The sequence below is a fragment of the Mobula hypostoma genome, chromosome 11 (assembly GCF_963921235.1).
Source record: "Mobula hypostoma chromosome 11, sMobHyp1.1, whole genome shotgun sequence".
Taxonomy (NCBI): Eukaryota; Metazoa; Chordata; class Chondrichthyes; order Myliobatiformes; family Myliobatidae; genus Mobula; species Mobula hypostoma.
The window spans coordinates 68,698,885-68,725,027 of record NC_086107.1 but is presented as its reverse complement, the minus strand read 5'-3'; the positions used below and the strand labels follow the sequence as shown (position 1 = coordinate 68,725,027).

The 26,143-nt window shown below is 44.0% G+C and overlaps 1 protein-coding gene across 6 annotated transcripts in view; it reads left to right on the top strand.

Moving 5' to 3' along the window:
- ldlrad3 (low density lipoprotein receptor class A domain containing 3) overlaps nt 1-26,143 on the top strand; it is a 172,040-nt gene that overhangs the window by 94,971 nt on the left and 50,926 nt on the right. For 4 of the 6 annotated variants that reach the window (XM_063062233.1, XM_063062236.1, XM_063062232.1 and 1 more), the window contains exon 4: nt 824-958. In XM_063062233.1, coding sequence (XP_062918303.1) covers nt 824-958 — 135 coding nt within the window. The remainder of the gene's footprint in view (nt 1-823; nt 959-26,143) is intronic. The other 2 variants (XM_063062235.1, XM_063062234.1) reach the window with 1 other exon arrangement.

Below are 26,143 nucleotides of genomic sequence, written 5' to 3'. Positions count from 1 at the left end.
CGTCCAGTTGCAAATCAAGAGATGGCTGACTTTTTTTGTCTTCAGTTTATTGGCTAATCAATGAATGGGTCTGAATAAATTCCTTTGCAATTCTCACTGATGGTTCACAGTCGCAGGAGAGCAAATGATTGCAAACAATATTTTAAATCTCTTCATGGTAGAATGTTCTGTTAGTAAAATATTCTCCAGGACTGAGTTTGAACATGTGTTGAATGATGTATCTTAAGGAATTTTACCAAAGCCTTGGTTAATATTTAATATAGAGTGTGATATCCATCTCTGTATGACAAACTGTATCCATATTAATTCCTTTAAAACCTGGGTTGGGTCCCTCTTCTTGTATAAGATTGTGTCTGCATCCATCCATCTACAATATCATGACTATGTCTTCTTTATAACAGTGTTATTGTCCATCACTGCATAACACACAAGCGTGTGTGTCATACTGTGTGACCCTGACAGTTTGTCACTATATACGACTAGTTCAGGCCCTGGTGTAATGTGAGATTTTTACTGCAGATCGCTTGAAGTATTTAAAAGCAATTTTCCAATTATCGTACAGCACGAGAAATGGGCTGCTGAAATGGTGCAGCACAAAAAATTGTATGTCTGTAGACGATGGTCTATCATGTGTCTATCAATATCCATGTTCCAGCTCTTTACAGAATAACTATAGCCCAGTCATCAGCACTTTTGTCTTTGAATTTGGCTTATTTTGTTTAGATAATTTCAGTCAAGTAGCACCGTGTAACAAGCAGTTTTGTCTTCAACCACTGTCGGCTGGTTATTTCTGTAAATCTCTAATACTATTTCTGTTTCGTAGCAGCAAATCCCCTGTTATGTTCAACAGCCCGTTTCCACTGTAAGAATGGAAGGTGTGTCGACAAGAGCTTCCTTTGTGACGGAGTGAACAACTGCCAGGACAATAGTGATGAAGATGACTGTGAGATCTCACCAGGTACGGTGCTGCACTCCCAAGAGTAGACGATATTCAGGATCACAAAATATTTCACCATGGTAAATCTGGCTGAAGTGGAGCAAAGCAAATAGTTAATTTCTGGCCTTGCTAATGTGAAACTCTTTTTACCTTCCGCTCAGTATCTCAATTATTTATCCCTCTCGTTCTGATCCGTCAGTATGTTAACTCCATCTAGAGTCTAGAATGTGTATAACCTGCATGGTCCGTATAGCATTAAGCATAAAACCTTCTGCAAACTTGAATAGGCAGACCTTGTGAGTTGTGTGCATGTGAAACCCTTGTTATTTATATGTACAGAGGCATGTTGTCCTCTTCAGTGTGTGTGTGTGTGTGTGCAAAAGCTGTGCAGTCTGAGTACAAAATGGTGGGTGCACAGTATTCAGTTGGACTTGGTGCTGTAAGGGTTTATCATTAGGATGATTTCTGGGTCTGTGGTTGCCTGCTGAGTGAGAATGTGTCTCTGATTAGATTAGTGCAGCCTGCTGTGACTTGCCAGTCAGCCCTCTTTCCGCTTTGTGTTTCCTTGTGTTAGACTCTTGCCCATTAGATAATCAACAGGAACAAAGCTTTAAAAGTACCAGAAATGAATTGCGGATGTTGCTCTGCCGATGTTTTACAGCATTCTTGATTGGTTTCAGCAGAGCCACCGCACATATTTTCAGCGTCAACATAAGCCGATTTGCGAGTGTCCTGCTAGATCAACTCTTCCTGATCCCATGCCGGGTTACCTTTGGCCAGTCTTGCTCTGCGTACGGCCAGTTCAAAGACAAAAATCTCATCACTTATGCATTTCAGACATTTGATCTGGATTCCACAGTTTGTATATCATTTCCACCTTTGCAAATGTAAAGGTATGATGGTAGTCATGGCCAGGACCATTGCTGCATTATGTACTTGTGCTGTAATTTTAACAAAATAATTGCACAGCCTCGCCTTCTCCCGGTTGTTTTGAATTTTTTTTGATAGGCTGTTCCTTTAAATTAAGAACAACATTGTGGCATTTCGTAAGGTTATCAAACAAAATTTGACACCAACCACAGAAAGAGGAAAGGTGACAGAAAGTTGAATGGTTTCAGAATTTCTCGGCGGAGGAGACTTGGGAGTGTTTGTGTCGAGAGCTGCAGGGTGTGGGGGCAGTGGCAGAGTAAGGAAACTGAGGTGGGAATTTGGAGTGCAGACTTGCAAGGCTGGAAGAGATTACAGAAGCAGAGAGGAATGAAACCATGGAGAGGCTTAACAAGAGAATGAAGGTCTCAACGTTCATCCACTGGACTACATGGAGAAAGGAGTAACAGCGGGGAGAGCAGGTTAGTGTACAGGAGCCCTGCATCACACTATTCCCATGTACGCCTTTGAATGGAAAATGCTACAAAAGGTAGTGTCTTCAGCCCAGTACGTTATGGGTAAAGCCCTCCCAACCTTGGAGCTCGTCTACATGAAACACTGTGCATCCATCATCAGAGATCTACACCACCCAGGCCATGCTCCCTTCTCACTGTGCCCTCAGGTCGAGAGTAAAAGAGCCTCAGGAACAGCTATTACCCCTCAACCAGCAGGCTCTTGGATGAAAGGGGATAACTGCACTCAACTTCACTTGCCCCATCATTGAAATGTTCCCACAGCCAATGAAGTCACTTTCAAGGACTCTTTATCTCATGTTCTCATTATTTATTGCTATTTATTTATATTTACATTAGCACAGTTTGTTGTCTGGTTGATCTTTCATTGATCCTGTTTAGTTACTATTTGATGGATTTGTGGAGTGTGCCTGCAGGAAGATGAATCTCAGTTGTATATAGTGATGCGTATGGACTTTGATGATAAAGTTTATTTTCAACTTTGAACTCTGGCCACCCTCAGGCAATCGGGAGATTAGTGGCCCGTGGAAAGTTCAGCTCACCTTTTGAGAGGAGAGATAAATGTTGTAGCGGCTGGGTATTTTTACAGCTGTAATGAGTCTCAATAAGCCTGATGAATTATTTGACCACTGTAGCAGATCACATCTTGCTTTACTTCATTGGATTTAAGTATTAGGGTATCATTATTTTATTTAGACCTTGCAGACATTCAGCAAAGGTTCAGTGCAACAGCCTTGGCAAAGTGTGGGCAGATGTTAAACTGTACATGCTTAATGTCCCTTAACTAAAAGCCAGATGCAGCAATATATGGCTTAACATATGCTAGCATGGCAGTTCACTATAAAGCCATTCCTTTTCAAATATGCTGTTCTTGCTTATGGTTTAGTGATAGCTAATGTGCAGTTGCAGAAGCAGTTAGTCTTTATGCAAGAGGAGTTTTAAAGTTGTTTTACTGCAATTATGTAGGGCTTAAGTAACGAGAGGTAGGGAGACCAAAACTACAGTGCTGTGTTTGTTCTGGGACATGCATGTGACAGGGTATGTAATTGAGATACACCAGACTGGTTCCTGAGATGATGAGTTTGCTGTATGAGGAGAGATTGAATCAACATGGCATGTTTTCTTTAGTGCTTAGGAAAAGTAAGAGGTGATCTCATTGACAAATAAATTTCCTACACGGCTCAAGAGGGTGGATGCAGGGAGGAGTCTGGAACCAGAGGTCCCGGTTTTGGAATAAAGGGAAAGACCATTCAGATGAGGAGAACTTGGAGAGAAATGGATCTGAATTCATCTGAATATTAAGCAATATTGAGATGGCAGAGGAAAGTGTGCTGAGGGACTCGGGTTCGACCTTGGCCTTGCCTGCTGACTGTGTGGGGTTTGCACGCTCTCCCTGTTGCCCCGTGGATTCCTCTCGGTGCTCCAGTTTCATTCCACGTTCCTAAAGCTTGTAGGTTGATTAGCTACTGTTTTTAAAAAATGCTTCTTAATGTAGATGATGGCCGAAAGAATCACAGGGGAGTTGATGGGCTTGTGAGAGGAGGCAAGTTGTAGAGCTACAGGGAGATAAGGGAATGGACCAGATGGGCTGAGTGGTTTCCTCCTTTGTTACAGTTAGTAAGTAAGAATCAATACCCTACATTACGTCAATGTATTTCTATTTGGCTAGTGGCGTAATTCGCTCAAATGCAGTTTCGAATGCCTGCTTCTTTAAAGATCTTTGGTTTAATTGTTAGTAGGCAAGACTCCCAGAGGCTGGCTGTGTTCACGGTTTACACAATGATCCCCATTCTGGTGCTGAGTTTCAGTGTCAGATAATCTGTTGAGAGAACAGAAATTCTTTCTGGCATTAAGTTACGCTTCGGAGCAGGGAATCGTTTAATCAGGTGATTGTCATGGCAACTGCTGCTTAGCTGCCCCAAGCCTCTGTGCATTTCCCAGCCCAGTCCCTCAGGACCCCTGTGATTTCTCCTGCTTTGCTTCAATGGAGCTGCCAGATTGGGTCAGGTTGGAGTAGGCAGTGAGGGAGTGCTGGCTAACGAGGGATGAGAAAAGACTGGCCCGCTGTGGCATTTTGTGGAACTGGCTCTTCCTGTAGCTGTCACTCTGCTGCTGACAGCCATCACTCAGAATTGTTCACAGTGAAAGACCACCTGAGGCGGTAAGCAACCTCTAGCTCCAGGGCCCCTCAGTCTAACTCTCAACACACTTGTCATTCAGGAGACTATCTGGTTGGTCATAATACACTTCAGCCTGAGGCTAGCTAACTCATGAAGGAAGGCAGTAGGTACGAGGTTTATATAATGAAATTAGACCCCTCTGACCTGCAGGTAATGATGATCAGTGTCACTCGCCCATTGAGGTCCTCAAATAGCTTGGGGTGGGATTCAGATTTGTTGCATCGCTTGTGCACCTGCAACTTGAGGAGACACACTGGTTTTCCCAAGTTCTACAATTTATCATTAATGAAGAGAAGAATATATTAGTTTAATTCATTTTATTCGGATATGAGCATTGCAGACAAGACCACCATTTACTGCCCATCTCTAATTCACTGTGAAACATGGGAATGAGCTACCTTCCTGAAGCTTTTCATAGTCATGCAGCACAGAAGTTTGCTCTGTTTTGCCCACCTCGTGTAACCACTAATCCCACTTGCCTGCATGAGGCCGGTATCACTCCACAATTTCCCAATCTGGTGAAGGTGCTCCCACAGTGCACTTGGACAAGACTCTATGATGGTGGTGGACCACCAAAGTTTATTATCAAACTATGTACCACCTTGAGGTTTATTTTCTTGCAAGCATTCACAGGGAAAAAGAGAAATCCAATAGAAATTATGGAAGACTACACCTAAACAGAGAAAGACTGACAAGTGAGCAATGTACAAAAGAAGTCGTGGTGGTGGTGTTTGACTTGGTGGTGGTATTCCTCAGATCTGTTACTCTTTTTGGTGGTTGAGGTTGTGAGTTTGGAGGACCTGGGTTAGATTATTAAGACACGCAGTCCTCTCTTATTGTCATTTAGTAATGCAGGCATTAAAACATGATACAATATTTCCTCCGGTGTGATACCACAAAACACAGGACAGACCAAGACTGAAACAACTAACAAAACCACATAATTATAACATATAGTTACAACAGTACAACAATACCATAACTGGATGGAGAACAGTCCATGAGCACAGTAAAAAGTTCAAAGTCTCTCAAATGCATAAACAAAGATTGAATAGGTTAGGACTGTATTCCTTAGAACATAACAGATTGAAAGATTTGATAGAGGTATACAAAATTATGGGGGGTATTGATAGGGTTAATGCAAGCAGGCTTTTTCCAATGGGGTTGGGGTGGGGGGGAGAACTACAACCAGAGGTCATTGGTCAAGGGCGAAAGACCGAGCTGCCAGCACAAGTGTTGCATATGAGCTCGATTTCAACGTTTAAGAGAAGTTTGGATAGGTACATGGATGGTGAGGGTGTGGAGGTCTATGGTCCCAGTGCAGGTCGATATGAGTAGGCAGTTTAAATGGTTTCAGCATGGACTAGATGGACCAAAGGTCCTGTTACTTCTCTGTGATTATGGGCCAAAAATTGTGGCCCTGGTGTTAGCATAGTAACTTTTGCCTGGACTTTCAGCAGCATTTGCCTAACTAGATAATCTAGGTTGACATGCAGAAGAGAAACTGTATTGATGCCTTGTCTGTCTAATATTTCTTCATCATATGGAGTGGCGGGAAGATTGGATGTATCGCACAGCATTCTGTTCACTGTCCCCTTCATGTACCTGACCCAAAATGAAGGTGGGTAGCCGGGAAATAAAGACGAAACTCTGATTAATCAGTTTAAGTGCTCTTTTCTCTCACCGATGGGGGGCCCATCTCCTTGGAGACCGGGCTTCACAAATATTTCTAGAAGCGCACTGATCTCTATGTAAGTATCCCCTGGCCACAGGGTTAATCTGTTTGCAGATTTATTATGGTGTTTTAAGTTTTTACTTTCCCAGCACTTTCTCTGGGGAGCGGGGGTGAACGGTGGTGTGGCTGGGCATGCGGGGAGTAGCATGCTGATCCATTCTTTCACGTTCAGGCTGCAGCCTCTGATGGGTTACGGAACAGCCCAATCCTTTGTATCGAAACCCTTGCTCCGTCTCAGTGCTGCTGATCCGGGAGGGTTAATCCTGTCAAGGGTAAACATGAGATTCTGCAGATGCTGGAAAATCCAGAGCAACACACACAAAATGCTGGAGGAGCCCAGCATCGATGGAAATGAATAAACAGTCGACGTTTTGGACCAAGACCCTCCTTCAGGACTGGAAAGGAAGGGGGAAGAAGCCAGAATAAGATTGGGGGGCGCAATTGAAGGAGTACAGAGGTTCCCAACCTGGAGCCCATGGATCTCTGGATTCGTGGTAAGGCTCCACGGCATAAAAAAAAGGTTGGGGACCCCTGAGCTCGGTGATAGGTGAAAAGGTGAGTGTGGGTGTGCGCCTGGTCAGAAAGTCAGAGAGCAGCAGAGATCACCGAGGGGGTGCACCGAGAGAGGGTCTCACTTGCCAAGGGTTGTGCCACCTTCCAAATCATACTGAGAATCTTAGCCAGCACCTTGGATAGAACACTAATGTATATAGGAAGATTGAAACCTCTGCGAGTTATAGTGAGTTAACTTTAAATTTGCTGTCACAAAGCAGGAGCATGTTTGACTGGGCAGCACTGTGAAATGAGCAATTATACCTCAGTTTGTCAATGTGTACCTCCAGCTCTAATGCTCATTTCACATTGCGGATAATTTGGGGATTGGTGACAATACTTTATAAAGCACACACAGCAAAACCAGCCAGTAAACCCACTCACACATTGGGGTAATTTTGACAGTAATTAAAATAATTGATGCCAATTAAATAGCTGACAGCTCCATTTTGTGCTTCTCCGAGCCTTTGTGTCCATTGCTGGCTTATTTCAGAAAGCGTGGGCAGGAATGCGGAGTGATAAATTCAGTAATTGATTGTTGGGAATTTTACCTTCGGTAAATGCGTTGTATCCTAGAGTGAATAATCTGCCAATTGAAGAATCTGTCTGATCTTTGAGAGGGGAAAATCAACTAATACAGAACTTAAACTAAGAAACCATAGGTACTTTTTTCCCCCCAAATTATACTTTATTTATAATGTGGTAAGTACAATTGAGCTGTCTGGTGGTGTAGTGGTATCTGCACCTGACTTCGGGGCGAGGTCCCAGGTTCGAATCTGGCCAGTCCTTGCACTTTTTCCATTCATACTGGGTTGAGAGTTGAGCTCGCAGCTCGGTCTCGTAAAAAACAGACAGATCCTAAGGAAAAGGAAAGGGATTGCCACCCGATGCGCCTCAAGGCATGGAGAGGAACAACATGTACAATTGAGACATTTCATTGTCTAATTTTCATTGCATCAAGTAGCATTGATGGTTAAGGCATTGGACTAGCAACCTGAAGGTCGTGAGTTTGAGCTCCAGCCGAGGCAACATGTGTCCTCGAGCAAGGCACTTCATTACACATTGCTCTGCGACGATACTGGTGCCAAGCTGTATGGGTCCTAATGCCCTTCCCTTGGACAACATTGGTGTCGTGGAGAGGTGAGACTTGCAGCATGGGCAACTGCTGGTCTTCCATATAACTTTGCCCAGGCCTGCGCCCTGGAGAGTGAAGACTTTTCAGGTGCAGATCCATGGTCTCGCAAGACTAACGGATGCCTTTACTTACTTACAAGCAGTTCACACGTTTTCTTTTAAAGTGTGAGGGCTTTTAATTGGAATTGGTTTATTATTGTCACATGTACCAAGGTACAGTATAAACCTTGGCAACCCATCCATGCAGATCATTTCAAAACATAAGTACATTGAGGTAGTACAAAGGAAAAACAGAGCAGAGTTTGCTGTTACAGTTGTAGAGAAAGCACAGTGCAGGCAGACAATAAAATGGAGAGATAAACGGTGAGGCCAAGAGTTCATCTTTATCACTCGAGAACGATCATAGCAGAAACGAAGCTGCCGTCAAGCCTGGTGTTGTGTGTTTGCAGGCTTTTGTAATCTCTGCCTAATGGAATGGGGGGTGGCAAAGAGAGAATATCCGGGGGTGGGAGGAATTATGCTGTCTGTTTCTCTGAGGAAGCAACAATTGTAGACAGAGTCCACAAGGGAGATGCAAGCCTTAGTGATGAACCAATCTGTGCCCACCACTCTCCACAGTTTCTTGTGGTCTTTGGGCTTTGGGCAGAGCATTTGCCATACCGGTTCCCTGCCCGGAAGTGCCAGCTTGTCACAGCTCTGTCCACCTCCCAGCCTGAGTGGTTTAAAACTAGTTAAACAGGGTGGAGTTAGTGGCTGTTACTCTCCAGCCTCATCATTATTCAGAGCTAGTGGTTGTTTTGTGGGGCCTGCTGCACAAGACGCACTGAAAAGGTGTCATTATTCACCGAGACAAAGGTAGAGGGAAAGAGCCTGTTGCCTATTGAGAGCAATCTCTTCATCAACTGAGGCACCTCAGGGTACAGGGATATTATATCACATCAGACTATTTCAAAGGGGTCTTTGATGCTATATGTATGATCAAGAGATGGTCCAGAATATTAAAATATTGAAAACTTAACTATTTGCCTCTAGAGATTCTGTAAACTGACCATGTATGTGTCTGTAATAATGCGCTCTGTCCGGAACTTATTGATGGCTCTTTCAGAAATAACACAATCTCTTACGCAAATAGTTACCGTCTTTGATCCCACACTGCAAGTTCAGCGCTCATAATCCTAGCAACCCTCGCCCTCAATAAATTAAGGCCATCAGTCTGAATGTAACCGATCCCAGCCTCTCAAGGCAGCTCTCTGAAATACCAAGTACGACAACTACTTCAAAAGCACCTTTTAAACAAGGCCTCAGTCTGGGCGAGTAATTGGTTTATTATCGTCACATGTACCGTGATGCACCGAAAAGCTTTTGTTTGCACGAAATCCCGATGAGTCATTCGGTACATAAGTATATCGAAGAAATAGAAAAGAGAATTAAAATACAAATGCAGAATATAGTGTTACAGTTACAGAGAACATGCAGTTTAGGCTACTAAATAAGGTGCAGAGGCTCTGATGAGGCAAATTGTGAAGTCAAGAGCTCAACATCCAATAAGAAGTTCAGTTCAGGAGTCTGATCACAGCAGGATAGAAGCTGTCCTTGAGCCCGGTAGTATGTGTTCTTTAAGCTTTTGTATCTCCTGCCCGATTTGGGGGGGTGAGGAGAGAAGGAGTGAGGGGTGCGGTGGGGTGGGGTGGGATAATGTTGGCTGCTTTACAGAATCACTGTGAAGTGCAGACAGTCAATGGATGGGAGGTTGGCAAAGTGGAACTGGACTAACCAGATGAGATTGTAGGCCAGGTCAAAGTGGCTGATAGCAGTGAAGTTTAAAATCTCGGCTAACAAGACAGACAAAGTCAAGACGCAACTGCTCTGCTAATACGGTCTACTGCCCGAACCTTAATCCTTATAATTAAACTGTATAAACTTCAATTATCAGCCCCAGGACCTGATGGGGAGAGAGATCATGACAGGAATTTGGGCTGGTTTGGGATTGGAGGTGGTGGATACAAGCTCGTTCTGACCCCGGAGTGACAAAATGGCATAAATCTGTCTTGTGTATGCACTGGCTTCATATAAATAGCTCCTGAACCAGATGTTACCAAATGATTAGCATTGCATTCCACAGTCAAAGCAGCTCTTTTTTTTTAGAGCACATGTGAGAATGGTTACTGAGAACTGAACAGGCCAATGGGATTGAGGGGATTCCTCTGAGAGCAGGCATAGGCTCAATGGGCTGAATGGCCTCCTATGTTGTGAGCTAGGTAGAGATACGCAACCTTGGATGGGAGCAGCCAGCTTATTATCTACCAAATCGAATCCAAATAGTCTTGTCCAGTCTTAAATAGTCTTATCTACCTAATAGGCTTATCCAGTTTCTGTCTGGGTAGGTGTCTGCAGGAAGGTGAACAGCCTGATTACTAGGTTATGAGTCAACTCTGTATTCAATACTATCATCCCCTCAAAACTAATCAACAAGCTCCTAGACCTTGGCCTCAGTATCTCCTTGTGCAATTGTTCCTTGATTTCCTCACCTGCATACCCCAGTCATTTCAGATTGGCAACAACATCTCCTCCACAATCTCCTTCAGCACAGGTGCACTACAAGGCTGTGAGCTTAGCCCCCTGCTCTACTCGTCTTACGTATGTGTGGCTAAGCACAGCTCCAATGCCATATTCCAGCTTGCTGACGATGCAACTGTTGTAGGCCGAATCAAAGGTGGTGATGAATCAGCAAAGAGGTGGGGGATTGAAAATCTGGCTGAGTGATGCAACAACCTTTTACTCAATGCCAGCAAGACCAAGGAGCTGACTATTGACTTCAGGAGAAGGGAATAGAGGTCCGTGAGCCAGTTCTCATCGGAGGATCAGAAGTGGAGAGGGTCAGCAACTTTAAATTCCATAAGACCAAAATAGGAGCAGAATTAGGCCATTTGTCCCATCAAGTCAGCTCTGCTATTTCATCATGGCTGATCCATTTCCCTCTCAGCCTCAGTCACTTGCCGCCTTCCTGTAGCCCTTCATGTCCTGAACAACCAAGAACTTATCAACCTCTGCCTTAATGTCTTGACCTCCACAGCTGCCTGTGGCGATGAATTCCACAGACTCACCATTCTGTGACTAAAGAAATTCCTCCTCATCTCTGTTCTAAATGGACATCTCTCTATTCTGAGGCTGTGTCCTCTGGTTTTAGACTCCTCCACCATAGGAAACATCCTCTCCACTATTGAGGCCTTTCTACATTCGGCAGGTTTCAGTGAGACTCCACCCCGCCCCCGCCCCCGCCCCCCCAATCTTCTGAATTCCAGTGAATATAGGCCCAGAGCCATCAATTGGTTGTCATCTGGTAACACTTTCATTCAGAAATCATTCTCTTGAACCTCCTCTGAACCCTCTCCAATGTCAGCACATCCTTTCTCAGACAAGGGACTCAAAACTGCTCACAATACTCCAAATGAAGCCTTACCAGTGCTTTATAAAGCCTCAACATTACATCCTTGATTTTATATTCTAGTCCTCTTGAAATGAATGCTAACTTTGCATTTGCCTTCCTGCAAATTAACCTTTAAGGAATCCTGCACGAGGAGTTCCAAGTCCCTTTGCACATCAGATGTTTGAATTTTCTCTCCATTTAGAAAATAGTTTTAGCAAAATGCATGACCATAAACTTCCTGACACTGCATTCCATCTGCCACTTCTTTAACCGTTCTCCTAATCTCCCTAAGTCCTTCTGCCACCTTACTATCTGCCCCTCCACCTGTCTTCATATCATCCACAAACTTGGCCATAAAGCCATCAATTCCATCATCCAAATCACTGACATATAACATGAAAAGAAGCAGTCACTACCACGGTGCATAACACCACTGGTCACCAACAGCCTACCAGAAAAGGCTCCCTTTGTTACCACACTTTGCTTCCTGCCAATCATCCAATGTTCTATGCGTGTTGGTGTATTTCCTGTAAAACCATGGGCTCTTGCTAAACAGCCTCATGTGCAGTAGCTTGTCAAAGACCTTCTGAAAATCCAAGTACACACCATCCACGGATTGTCCTTTGTCTATCCTGCTTATTGTTTCTGCTAAGAATTCCAGCAGATTTGTCAGGCAAGATTTTCCCTGGTTTTTCTCATATACCTCAGAGTACCCTGAAATCACGTCCTCACCTATTGACTCTTAACACCTTCTCAGCCACTGAGTTAAGACTGACTGGCCTAGGATTCCCTTTCTTCTGCCTCTCTCTCTTCTTGAAGAGTGGAGTGACCTTTGTTATTTTCTAGTCCTTTGGAACCATTCCAGAATCCAGTGATTCTTGAATGATCATTACTAATGCCCCCACCATCTTTTCAGCCATCTTGTTCAGAACCCTGGGGTGTAAACCATCTGGTCCAGGTGATTTATCTACCTTCAGGCCTTTCAGTTTCCCAAGCACCTTCTCCCTAGTAATGGCAACTACACTCACTTCTGCCCCCTGACATTCTCTACCTTCTGGCATACTGCTCGAGTCTTCCACTGTGAAGGCTGATGCAAAAGGACTTATTCAGTTCATCTGCAATTTTCTTGTCCCCATTACTACCTCCCCAGAATTATTTTCCAGTGATCTGATATCTACTTTCACGTCGCTTTTACTCTGAAGAAACTTTAGGTATCCTCTTTAATATTATTGGCTAGCTTACCTTTGTATTCCACCTTTTCCCTTTTTATGAATTTTTTTAAAGTTGCCTTCTGTTGGTTTTTATAAGCTTCCTAATCCTCTAACGTCCTCTGTGTTATTATTTTGGAGGATCTGTTTTGGGCTCAACATGCAAATACAATTATGAAGAAAGCAGAACAGTGCCTCTACTTCCTTAGGAGTTTGCAAAGATATGACATGACATTTAAAACTTATAAAAGTGAAGTGGAGAGTATATTGACTGGCTGCGTCGCTGCCTGATATGGAAACACCGATGCTCTTGAACACAAAATCCTACAATAAGTAGTGAATATGGCCCAGTCCATCACGGGTAGAGCCCTCCCCACCATTGTGCACATCTACACGGGGCATTGTTGCAGCAAAGCAGCATCCATCATCAGGGACTTGCTTCAACCAGGTTATGCTCTCTTCTCACTGCTGCCATCAGGAGGAAGGGACAGGAGCTTCAGTACCCTCACCACCAAGTTCAGGAACAGTTACTACTCCTCGACCATTAAGCTCTTGAACCAAAGGAGTTAACCACTCAACTTGCCCCATCATTGAAATGTTCCCACAACCAATAGACTCACTTTCAAGGATTCCATCTCATTTTTTCTATGTATTGCTTGCTTGCTTATTTATTTATTTGCCGTTTGTTGTCTTTACACTGGTTGAGCGCCCGAGGTGGTATAGACTTTGACTGATTCTCTACGGTTATTATCCTATAGATTTATTGGCTATGCCCACAAGAAAATGAATGTCAGGGTTGTATATGGTGACATTTATGTACTTTGATAATAAGTTTGCTTTGAACTTTGGAATTTACCCACTTAAGCTGTGAAAATTGAGAACAGATATATATAATAAGTATAGGAAAAAGACAATATAATTAAGTAGTGCAAAAAGAGAGGAAGGAATACTGAGGTATATAATACATAAGTTCATTGTACATACAGAAATCTGATGGCGGAAGGGGGAGAAGCTATTTCTGAAAAGCTGAGTTTGTGCCTTCAGGCTCCTGTACTTCCTCTTTGATGGTAGCAATGAGAACAGGGCATGTCCTGGGTGATGGGGGTCCTTAATGGTGGATGCCACCTTTTTAAGGCATCGCCTTTTGAAGGTGTCTTAGATGCTGGGGAGCCTAGTGCCCATGATGGAGCTATCAGAGTTTACAACTTTCTGCAGTTTATTGTGATTCTGTGCAGAGGCCTCCATACCAGACGGTGATGTAACCGGTTAGGATGTTCTCCGCAGTTCATCTGTAGAAATTTGTGACTGAGAATAATTGGTATGTCACCAAAGACGGTCACAAATTTCTATAGATGTACTGTGGAAAGGGTGAGCAGCTTCAAGTTCCTGTGTGTCAAATCTCTGAATATCTAACCTGGGCTCAACATACTGATGCAAGGCATGAAAGCAGCTATCTTTCATTAGGAGTTTGAGGAGAGTTGGTATGTCACCAAAGGCAAACTCCTAATGAAAGATAGCTGCTTTCAAGCCTTGCACCAATAGGTTGGGCCTAGGATAGATCCTCAGAGATGTTGACACACAGGAACTTGAAACTGCTCACCCTTTCCACTTCTGGATGAGAACTGGTTTTCCTTCGACTTCCCCTTCCTGAAGTCTACAATCAAAACCTTGGTCTTACTGACGTTAAGTGCAAGGTTGTAGCTGTGACATCACTCAAACAGCTGATCTATCTTACTCATATACACCTCCTCATTACCATCTGAAATTCTGCCAACAATAGTTGTATCATCAGCAAATTTATAGATGGCATTTGAGCTGTTCCTAACCACAATTGTGGTCGTAGAGAGTAGAGCAGTGGGCTAAGCATGCATCCTTGAGGTGCCCCAGTGTTGTTTGTCAGCGAAGAGGAGATGCTATTTCTGATCTGCACAGCCTGTGGTCTCCTGGTGAGGAAGTCAAAGATCTGGCTGCAGGGGGAGGTGCAAGTTCCCAGCTTTTGAAGCTTGTTGATTGGAGCTGAGGGTTTGATTGTGTTGAATAGTAAAGAAACAGCAGCTTATTTATTTCAGTCTCACCTTCTCCATAGATGCTGCCAGACCCATTGATTATTCCCAGCAGTTATGTTGTGTTTTAAACACAAAAAAGGTACAGTACAAAGTTTCTTCTGTCTGTCTTGTTCCATCAGGGTAAAATTTTCTCAGTGCCTTCTCTGAAAGCAGGTACTGCATAGTCATAGTCATACTTTATTGATCCCGAGGGAAATTGATTTTCGTTACAGTTGCCCCAACCAAGAGTAGAGTATAAATATAGCAATATAAAACCATAAATAATTAAATAGTAATACATAAATTATGCCAAGAAATAAGTCCAGGACCAGCCCATTGGCCCGGGGTGTCTGACCCTCCAAGGAAGGAGTTGTAAAGTTTGATGGCCACAGGCAGGAATGACTTCCTATGATGCTCTGTGTTGCATCTCGGTGGAATGAGTCGCTGGCTAAATGTACTCCTGTGCCCACCCAGTACATTATGTAGTGGATGGGAGACATTGTCCAAGACATTGTCCATTGTCCATAGCTTCAATTGTCGGCAGATTGATTGGCCACTATAAATTGCTCCTAGCACATGGATGGTTGGTACAATCTGGAGGTAGAACATGGAACAGTACAGAAGAGAACAAGCCCTTTGGGTGACTGGAGAGGTGCCCTTAATGAGGTCCCACTTTACTCTTGGCTGAGTTCCACTGAGACTTGCCGATCTATACCCAGAGGATGGGAGGCCTGGTGGTCGTCTTTTCTCAGAAACTCGGGCTGGCGTAACTAATTACTGACTGCTCAGGGAAGTTCTGTATAGGCCAAATTCCAGTGTGCAGCTGACATGGTTCTAGTGCTGAGTGAGATCTCTGAGTGTCTCTAATCACTGACATGAGGTCCATGGGTTAACAAGAGACTACACGTTGAGACCTCTTTTTCCAAAAAGCACATTTTACTCACAAAATATATGATTACACAACGGTGTAGCATTATCTTCATTTACTGTTCCCACCATGACTTCACACTTGTTTTCAACACATCAGCCTGGTTCATCCTCAGACGTCTCACCAGCGATATGTTTGGAGGGTAGTGGTGAGCCTACTGTCTCACTGTCCAACAGCAGCAGTATAGCTCAATACTGTAGTCTTTCCCTTCAGAGCTATCAACCCATTGAACTACATTTCAGTGTATCCCTCGACAGCTCCTCATGCACCTTAGAGTTTGAATTATACTGCACAGAAACAAACCCTTTGGCCTAACTCGTCTATGCCACCAAGCTGTCCATCTGAATTGGTTCCGTTTGCCTTTGTTAGGCCTATGTCCCACTAAAGGATGTAGCTGAAGTGTTCTGAAGGAAGTAGCTGTGGAGATTGCGGAGGCATTAGCGATAATCTTTCAAAAGTCGATAGATTCTGGCATGGTTCCGGAAGACCGGAAGATTGTAAATGTCACTCCACTATTTAAGAAGGGGGCAAGGAAGCAAAAAGGAAATTAATAGACCTGTTAGCTTGACATCGGTGGTTGGGAGGTTGTTGGAGTCGATTGTCAAGGGTGAGGTTACAGAGTACCTGGAGGCATATGACAAGATAGGCAGAACTCAGCATGGATTCCTTAAAGGAAAATCCTGCCTGACAAACCTATTACAATTTTTTGAGGAAATTACCAGTAGGCTAGACAAGGGAGATGCAGTGGATGTTGTATATTTGGATTTTCAGAAGGCCTTTGACAAGATGCCACACATGAGGCTACTTAACAAGATAAGAGCCCATGGAATTACAGGAAAGTTACATATGTGGATAGAGCGTTGGCTGATTGGCAGGAAACAGAGAGTGGGAATAAAGGGATCCTATTCTGGTTGGCTGCCGGTTACCAGTGGTGTTCCACAGGGATCAGTGTTGGGGCCGCTTCTTTTTACATTGTACATCAACGATTTGGATTATGGAATAGATGGCTTTGTGGTTAAGTTTGCTGACGATACGGTAGTGCTGAGGAAACAGAGTCTGCAGAGAGACTTGGATAGATTGGAAGAATGGGCAGAGAAGTAGCAAATGAAGTACAATGTTGGAAAGTGTATGGTTATGCACTTTGGCAGAAAAAATAAACGGGCAGACTATTATTTAAATGGGGAAAGAATTCAAAGTTCTGAGATGCAATGGGACTTGGGAGTCCTCGTACAGGATTCCCTTAAAGTTAACCTCCAGGTTGAGTCAGTAGTGAAGAAGGCGAATGCAATGTTGGCATTCATTTCCAGAGGAATAGAGTATAGGAGCAGGGATGTGATGTTGAGGCTCTATAAGGCGCTGGTGAGACCTCACTTGGAGTACTGTGGACAGTTTTGCTCTCCTTATTTAGAAAGGATGTGCTGACGTTGGAGAGGGTGCAGAGAAGATTCACTAGAATGATTCCGGGAATGAGAGGGTTAACATATGAGGAACGTTTGTCCGTTCTTGGACTGTATTCCTCGGAGTTTAGAAGAATGAGGGGGTACCTCATAGAAACATTTCGAATGTTAAAAGGCATGGACAGAGTGGATGTGGCAAAGTTGTTTCCCATGATGGGGGAGTCTAGTACGAGAGGGCATGACTTAAGGATTGAAGGGCGCCCTTTCAGAACAGAAATGCGAAGAAATTTTTTTAGTCAGAGGGTGGTGAATCTATGGAATTTGTTGCCACGGGCAGCAGTGGAGGCCAAGTCATTGGGTGTATTTAAGGCAGAGATTGATAGGTATCTGAGTAGCCAGGGCATCAAAGGTTATGGTGAGAAGGTGGGGGAGTGGGACTAAATAGGAGAATGGATCAGCTCATGATAAAATGGTGGAGCAGACTGGATGGGCTGAATGGCCTACTTCTACTCCTTTGTCTTATGGTCTTATGGTCTAAATGTGTTTTATAGATGTACCTGTCTAAGTGTCTTTTAAATGCTGTAATTATACCCACTTCTACCACTCCCTGTGGCAGCTCGTTCCATATACCCACCACCCTGTGTGTGGAAAATGTTTCCCCTCAGGTCCCTTTTAAATCTTATCCCTCTCACTCTAAATCAATGTCGTATAAGGTGAGAATCTTGAGTAAAGCCCTTGGAACAGCATTGACATCTCCTTGCACTGGAAGACCAAAGGATATCTTTCACCAAGTTGATGATCTCCCAGCAGCAGTCAATGTTTGTCTCGGTGAGTGTTCCTGGCAATGTCCCATGGATCACGGAGCCCTACAACATGCAGCTGCTCAGAATAAACTTCGACATTCCATTTTTCATCCCTCCAAGCTGAAAAAGGATCCATAATTACAGTCCTCCTTATCTGGCTCCCAGGTGGCCCCTAATCTCAGTAGCTACTCACCCTACCTAAGGTTTGTCGCCTTGCCCAGATCTCCAACATACAGGAAGTCTCAGGAGAATCTTTAACCACCCCTGACTCTGCCTGATGGTGACAGATTACCGTCAACCAGTGAGGGGAAGGCTGAAGTGGGTGGGTGGGAGAGGGAAAGGAAGGGGATTGGGAGAAAGATCTTTGGAGGAAGAGGACAGACTTAAGGGGGAGGAGGTGACTGAAGGGAGGGAGCTGAGGGAGAGGAGGGGAAGGGCTGCTGAAGGGGAGGGAAGGGTGTCTAAGTGAAGGAGGAAGTAGTGTTAAGGGGAGGAGGAGTGAGGCTCTGGAAAGTGATACAGACAAGGCTCTGTTTATGTGTGTGTGTGTGTGTGTGTCTGTCTGTCTGTCTGTCTGTCTGTCTGTCTATGGTTCATGTGTTCCCTTGGCCTGTCTCTGGTGATGGGACCAAAATCGCGCTGTGTCAGGGCTATGACTGGTAGGTTGTGTCTAACCTCTCCTAGAGTTTTTAGACCCAAGATGTATAGGAGCAGAGTTAGGCCATTAGGCCCATCGAATCTGCAACCCCATTTGATCATGGCTAGTGTATTTTCCCTCTCAACCCAATCTCCTGCCTCCCCGCCCACCCCCGTATCCCTTCATGGGCTGACCAGTCAAGAATCTGTCTACCTCTGCCTTAAGTATACATAAAGGCTTGGCCTTCAAGAAGATGATCAGGAAAGATGATGAAGGAAAGGGAGTGGATATTGTCTACTTGAATTTTCGCAAGATCTTTGACAAAGTACCTCACAGGAGACTGGTCCAGAAGTTTCAGTCTTTGTGTGTTCAGGAGAGTAAACTGGATTAACATTGGCTTAGCGGGAGAAGCCAAAGAGTGATGGCTGCCTGTGTGAATGGAGGCCTGTGACTAGTGGAGTACCACAGGGATCGATGCTGGGTCTGTTGTTGTTCATCATCTATAACAATCATTCAGATGATAATGTGGTAAACAGTATCAGCATATTTGTGGAATATACCAAGACTGCACAGTGAGGAAGACTATCAGAGCTTGCGGCGGGACTCTACCTGTTTGAAAGTTGAGCTGAAAAATAGCAGATGGAATTTAATGCCGATAAGTGTGAGGTGTTCCCTTTGGGAGGACAGACCAGGGTAGGTCTTGCACAGTGAGCTGGTAGGACACTGGGGACTGCAGTAGAACTGAGGGATCTGGGAATACAGAGCCATAATTCCATGAAAGTGGCATCACAGGTAAACAGAGTCATAAAGAGAGCTGTTGGCACATTGGGCTTTATAAATCCAAGTATTGAGTGCAGGAGATGGGATGTTATGCTGAAGTTGTGTAAGATGTTGGTGAGGCCCAAGTTGGAGTATGGTGTGCAATTCAGGTCACCTATCTACAGGAAAGGTTGAAAGAGGGCAGAGAAAATTTACAAGCATGTTGCCGGGTCTTAAGGTCCTGAGTTATAGGGAAAGGTTTAAAAAGTTAGACTTTATTCCCTGGAGTATAGGAGAATAACAAGAGATATAGATAGCTAGATAGATAGATATACTTTATTGATCCCAAGGGAAATTGGGTTTCGTTACAGGCGCACCAACCAAGAATAGAGCGTAAATATAGCAATACAAAAACCACAATCAATCAAACAACAAAATGCAAACTATGCCAGATGGAAAATAAGTCCAGGACCAGTGTATTGGCTCAGGGTGTCTGATCCTCCACTGGAGGAGCTGCAAGTTCGATGGCCACAGGTAGGAACGACCTCCCGTGCCGCCCAGTGTTGTATCTTGGTGGAATATGGCCGAAGTCCAACAGTAAAAAGTTCAATATCCGGTCTACAAACACGTTCCTCGATCGTAATGTGCCCCGGATTGCACCATCTGTTGTTAACCAAAACAGTAAGCACCCAACTCCTTTACGCTTACCGCTCTCAGTGCACTTCTGGTCAGCTGGAACGGTCTGGAAGCCGTCTATGGAGAAGTTTTGATCGTGTATGTCCTCGTGCAGCCCCGTTCCAGCGAAACACATAACACTGCACTCCCGAAATGTTCTCTGACTCCTGGCTAGCGCCGTGAACTCGTCCATTTTATTACCCACCGAACTCCTCTTCTCCATAAGTCTCTGTTGTCTCGACCCGGTCCTCTTTCCTCAACTTTGTGATCCCCCTCTGTGTGTTTTCCTCCAGATTTCAGCAGGGATGTCCGCCACTCTGCTCGCTAAACTGGCCGGCATTAGCGCAAACAGCTGGTCCCTGGAATACACAATGCAACCTTGCTTCTGTCCCACGTGTCGGGATGTAGCTATTTCCAGCGCTAAAAACCCAAATAAAACTCTCTACCAGCATGTTAGAGAGGATGCAGCTTCAAACTGTTACCGTGAAAAAAAATACAAAAAATAACGTAAGTTAATAAGTAAGAAGAAGAAAGTAAGAATAGATCGGAACGGCTGTACCAGGCTGCATGCACGACCGGCGCATGCGCACTAAAAGATGATTTGATAGAGGTATACAAAATTATGAGGGTTATACATAGGGTAAATGCAAGCAGGTTGGGTGTGACTAGAACTAGAAGTCATAGGTTAAGAGTGAGAGGTGAAATATTTAAGGGGACCCTGAGGGGGAAATTCATCACTCAGTGGGTAGTGGGTGTGGAACAAGCTGCCAGCAGAAATGGGGGATGCGGGTTTGATGCAACATTTTAGAGAAGTTTGGATAAGTACATGGATGGGAGGGGTATGGGGGGCTATCTGTGATCCAGGTGCAGCTCATTGGGACTAGGAAGATAAACGGTTCAGCATAGACTAGATGGGTTGAAGGGCCTGTTTTTGTGCTCCATGACTTTATGATCAAGAATTGATGGAAGGGGCAGGGTTTCAGATTTGTGGAACATTGGGATCACTTCTGAGGAAGGTATGACCTGTTGGGGGCAGGTTACCATTGAGCTCAAGGGGACCAATATCCTTGCAGGCAGATTTGCTAGGGTGGGAACCAGAGTGACAAGTGAAGGAATGGAGCAGTTGGTGTAAAGGCAGATGCAATGTGTAGAGAGACTGGGAGGAAGGATGAGCAACGGTTGGGGCATAGTTGGATGGGCTGAAATCTGAGATTGTTCATGTGAGGAGTATCAGGAACATGGGTGATGTAGCATGGACCAGCACTTGGAACTGTGACGTTGTGGTCGTTAGAGTCCCAAGGGCAGGAATGGCTGCTGGATGTTCTGGGGTTTAGATGTTTCAAAGTGGGCAGAGAGGGAGGTAACAAACGAGGGTGGGGCACTACTAATCAGGGGTAGTGTCACAGCCGAAGAAAGGCAGGATGACCTGAGGGGATCGTCTTTTGTCAGTGTAGGTGGAAGTCAGAAACAGGAAGGGTAGAATCATTCTATTGGGAATATTCTATAGACCCCCCCCCCCCATTAGCAATAGAGGCACCGAAGAAGGCAGACTGACAGGGAATGACAAAGTAGGGGTGGTAGGGCTGTGGTGGGGTAGAGTGGGTTAGTGGTCGATCAAACCTACTGCTTGAGGAAAATTACTGTTTTTGAGTCTGCTAGTCCTGGCAACAGATCGGGAGGCAGATTTTGGAAAGCTGCAAAAATAACAGGGGTTGTTGTCATTGGTGATGTCAACTTCCCCAATATTGATCGACACCTCCTCTAATGCAAAGGGTTTAGGTGGGACAGAATTTGTTAGGTGTCTCCAGGAGGGATTCTTGATACAATATTTAGACAGTCCGACTAGAGGAAAGGCCGTACTAGATCTGGTACTATACAATGAACTTGGTCATGTGACAGATCTCAGTGTGTGAGCATTTCGAAAACAGTGACCACAATTCCCTGACCTATAGCAAAGCCTTGGACAAGGATAGGAGTAGATAGTATGGAAAAATATTTAATTAGTGTAGGCTAATTATGATGCTATTATATAGGAGCTTGGAAGCATAAATTGGGAACAGATGTCGTCAGAGAAATACACAACAGAAATGTGAAGTTTGTTTAGGAGGCACTTGTATTCAAGGTCCAAGATTCAAAATTATTCAGTGTAATTCCACTACGCAAGTGTAAGGGAGAATGAAATTTATCCTGTTACTCCAGATCCAATGCAGCATATAAAAACATCCTGATGGGAGTGGGACAAACCACTCCATGAGTAAGGTGAATGGGATCTTTGTAATATTGTTGGCCTTTTCCCAGCATTTTTCTGCATGTGTGTATGCAATTAATATATATTATAAAAAATATGTATTGATGTATGGATGGTAGGGTGAAGGAATTATGATTGACGAGATATGGAACATCAAGTCAAGAGGAAGAAAGCTTACTTACGGTTTAGGAAGCAACGATCAGACAGAGCTCTAGAGTGTGTTACATAAACGGCAACAATGAATATCAATCGAGACAGGTTATATAAAAATAACCAAACATTTATTCAACACGGATAAATGATAAGGTAAAAAAAAACAAACGAAAACTTTAACCGGAAGTTAACCGATATGCAGCCGTTCAACGAATCAACACTCGGCTCTGGTTCTTGAAGCGTTAAATGCGAAAACAATTCTTAAAGCGATAAAGTCAGATATAGTTCTTAAAGCAATAAATTCGAAAGTCCAACAGATCTATATGTTCAATTGGGGAGAGACTTCTCTGGAGAAGGATTTCTTTACAGACGCAACTTTCCTGCTGGTTCTGTCCATGGAATCTACATGGAGGTAAATAAACAGTTTAAAACAACTGACCTTGAATTCTTTTAGAGAGAGAGTGCAAACCGTTGCATGAACTCTTTGCTCTTTTTGGCGAGAGTTATCTTCGATGGCGGTTGCTACTCCAACGAAGACTCAGTAAGGTCGATCCTTTATCAAACTGCCAAACGACGCTGACTCCTCTCGATCCCTCGCTCCTGCACTTCGATAAATTCTTCACTCTCCCTTCTACTGTTGGAATTGGGTAAATCAACACATCTAGTAAAAATTTCCAGTCCAATAATATGGTATCTTGCAACAGAACGCACACTCCGTTTTAAAAATGAAACTGTGTCACAAAAACAAACACGCAATAGAAACGGGGATACAGCACGTTCTACCTGGAAATCTACAAACTAAAAAAAAACCCTGCATCACCTGGGTTGACCCTTATATAGTCATGGGTCACATGTCATCACGTGACCTCACATCGGCGGGACGTCCAAAAGACCATTACATCATTCTCACAAAAAAACTACAGATCTCCTTGAGCATGTAACAAGTGTTAAAAGGAAGGAGCGTAAGAACAATTTTGGGAGAGCTTTAAGTGGACAGGAGAAGAGAAGGAAGCATGTACCTGGGAGGGGGGTAGGAAGGTCCTTAATGAATACTTTCCTTCAGTATTTGTCAGTGAGAGGGACCTTGACAATGCAAGGTCACTGTAGAACAGTGACATGTTAATGTTAAGAAAGAGGATGTGCTGGAACGTTTGAAAAACATTAGGGTAGATAAATACCCGGGGTCGATGGGATAATTCCAGGTTACTATGGGAAGTGAGGGAAGCTGTGCCTTTGGCGACAATCTCTGCATTCTCACTGACCACAAGAGTGTTGTCAGAAAATTGGAAGGTTGCAAATGTTATTCCTTTGTTCAAAGAAGGTAATAGGAATAATCCAGGGCTTATAAACCAGCGAGTCTTGTGTCAATTATTGGAGCAGATTCTTAGAGATAGGATTTACAAGCATTTGCAGAAGCGTAGGATAATTAGGATTAGTCAGCATAGCTATGTGAGGGGCAGGACGTTCCTCAGGAGCCTGATTCAATTATTTGAGGAGTGGGAAAAAACAAATTGTTGAAGGTAAAAAAGTGGATGTGATGCATATTAATTTTTGGAGTTTGGATTTTAGAAGGTTTCCCATGGTAGCCTCATCTAGAGAGTCGGGAGGCGTGGGATCGGAGGAAGCTTGGCTGCAGGGATTCAGGACTGGTTTTCCCATAGAAGGCAGAGGGCGGTAGTGGATGGAGCATATTCTACCTGGAGGTCGGTGGTCAGTGATACTCCGCAGGGATCTGCTCTGGAACCTCTGCTCTTTGTGTTTTTCATAAATTACTTGGATGAGGAAGTGAAAGGGTGGATTAGTAAGTTTACGGATGACGTAAGGTTGATGGAGTTGTGGATAGTGTAGAAGGTTGTCATAATTTCAATCCAGAGAAGTGTAAAGTGATGTACTTTGGAAGTACATGGTTAATGGCAGGTTCTTAGCAGTGTGGAGAAATAGAGGGATCTTGGGGCCCACACCCACAAAGTTGCCATGTCAGTTGATAGGGTGGGTATGAGGGTATATGGTACGTTGGCCTTCATTAGTCCAGGGATTGAATTCAAGAGTCATGAGGTAATATTGCAGCTCTATAAAACCATGGTCAGACCACATTGTGTTCATTTCTGGTCGCCTCATTATATGAAGGATGAGGAAACTTTAGAGATGGTGCAGAGGAGGTTTACCAGGAAGCTGCCTGAAATGGAAAGCATATCTTATGAGGAAAGGTTGAGCAAACTAGAGCTTTTCTCTGTGGAACAAAGGAGGATGAGAGGTGACTTGATAGAGGTGTACAGGATGATAGAGACGTAGACAGAGCAGACAGCAAGTGCCTTTTTCCCAGGATGGAAATGGCTAATATGAGAGGGCATAATTTTAAGGTCATTGGGGGAAAGTATAGGGGGGATGTTAGAAGAAGGTCTTTTATGGAGAGATTGATGGGCGCATGGAACGTGCTGCCTGGGGTGGTGGTAGAGGAAGGTGTAGAGATATTTAAGAAACTCTTAGATAGGCAGATGGATGAAAGAAAACTATAGGGTTTTGTGATGGGGAGGGATTAGTTTGATCTTTGAGGTGACACAACATCATGGGCCAAAAGGCCTGTACTGCACTGTTCTATGTTCTGGGGTGCACAACAACCATCACAGATATTGTAAGAATTCACAAATATACATCCTGTATTCCTCAGGAAAGGTTTAAAGGCAAGTCATCTTCCTTCATCATCTCGAAGGTCTGCTGGGGGGTGCGGTGGAACGTCAATGTTTACAGTGCTTTAGAACGCGGAGAGTTGTGTTTCACATTCTGATAGAGATAGCATTTGGGATTGCAGTATTAGCTGTGACCAGAGTTAACAAAGTTTGTATTGTGCTCACTGCTTGGTGAGAAGTGAGTGAAGGGGAGGGGAATTATTATGTTCACCGTGTTCTACAGGCAAGCAGCTGATCAAAAGCAAGAAGCTCCTTCACACAGGTCCTTTCCAGGTTACACCAGGCTTTCATTCCTGAGAACCATTCATATCCCAATCGGTTTGCCAGTTGGAAATGGGACTGCAAACCGAGTTCCCAGTCGGTAGAAGTGTATTGTCCTATTGCATTTTAAATCTTGTTTTGCTATTCCTAATTATAGACCTGATGTTAACAAATTTTCCATGAGCCTGTTTTGGGCTAACAATGATATTTTAAAAGATTTTAATGCAGGTGTATTTTAAATGCTGTGGGTGGTTTCACAAAGGCCGCTGAGGCTGCCCCAGATGGTGTGCATCTAGATAGGATTGGCAAACTGGATATTAGCATGGATTTGATGTGGCAAAATCCTCGCTGGTGTCGCCTGCGGCTGGTGTCCGTTCCACCAGTGTCCCAAGCACCTTATCATTGGAACAGGCTGCACAAAGAGAGGTGTTCATAATCTGGAGAGGACCTATGAAATGTAAAGCAACCTGAATATTAGAGCATGTCACCGAGTAAAAATGGGAACTCATTGCCTTGATAAACTGCTGGTTCAATTAGAAAAAGAATTCAACAGTTGTTTTGTTGTGCTAAGGTGTTGAGGAAAAGGAGCCAATGCAGATAACTGAAGCTTTTGAGAAACAGAGTCATGACAACATTTTAAATTGATCCAGTTTTTGCCTTATGATTAGGTTCTTAAATATACACAAGAGATTCTGCAGATCCTAAAAATCCAGTGTAACAGACACACAGTGCTGGAGGAACTCAGCAGGTCAGGAAGCATCGAGGGAGAGGAATGAACACGTACCATTTCAGGCTGACACACTTAATAGAGGTGTATAGGGACTGGATGTTCATAGTGAAAATGAGGCAATCAGGGCCAGGGGACTAAAAGTGGTTGAAGAGATCGCGAGCATGCGAAGTGTCACAGATGCAGGTGGGAAGGAAATGAACCAAGGTGGATAAAATGGAGTTGAGTTTTGCAGACACGAGTCCAGTGG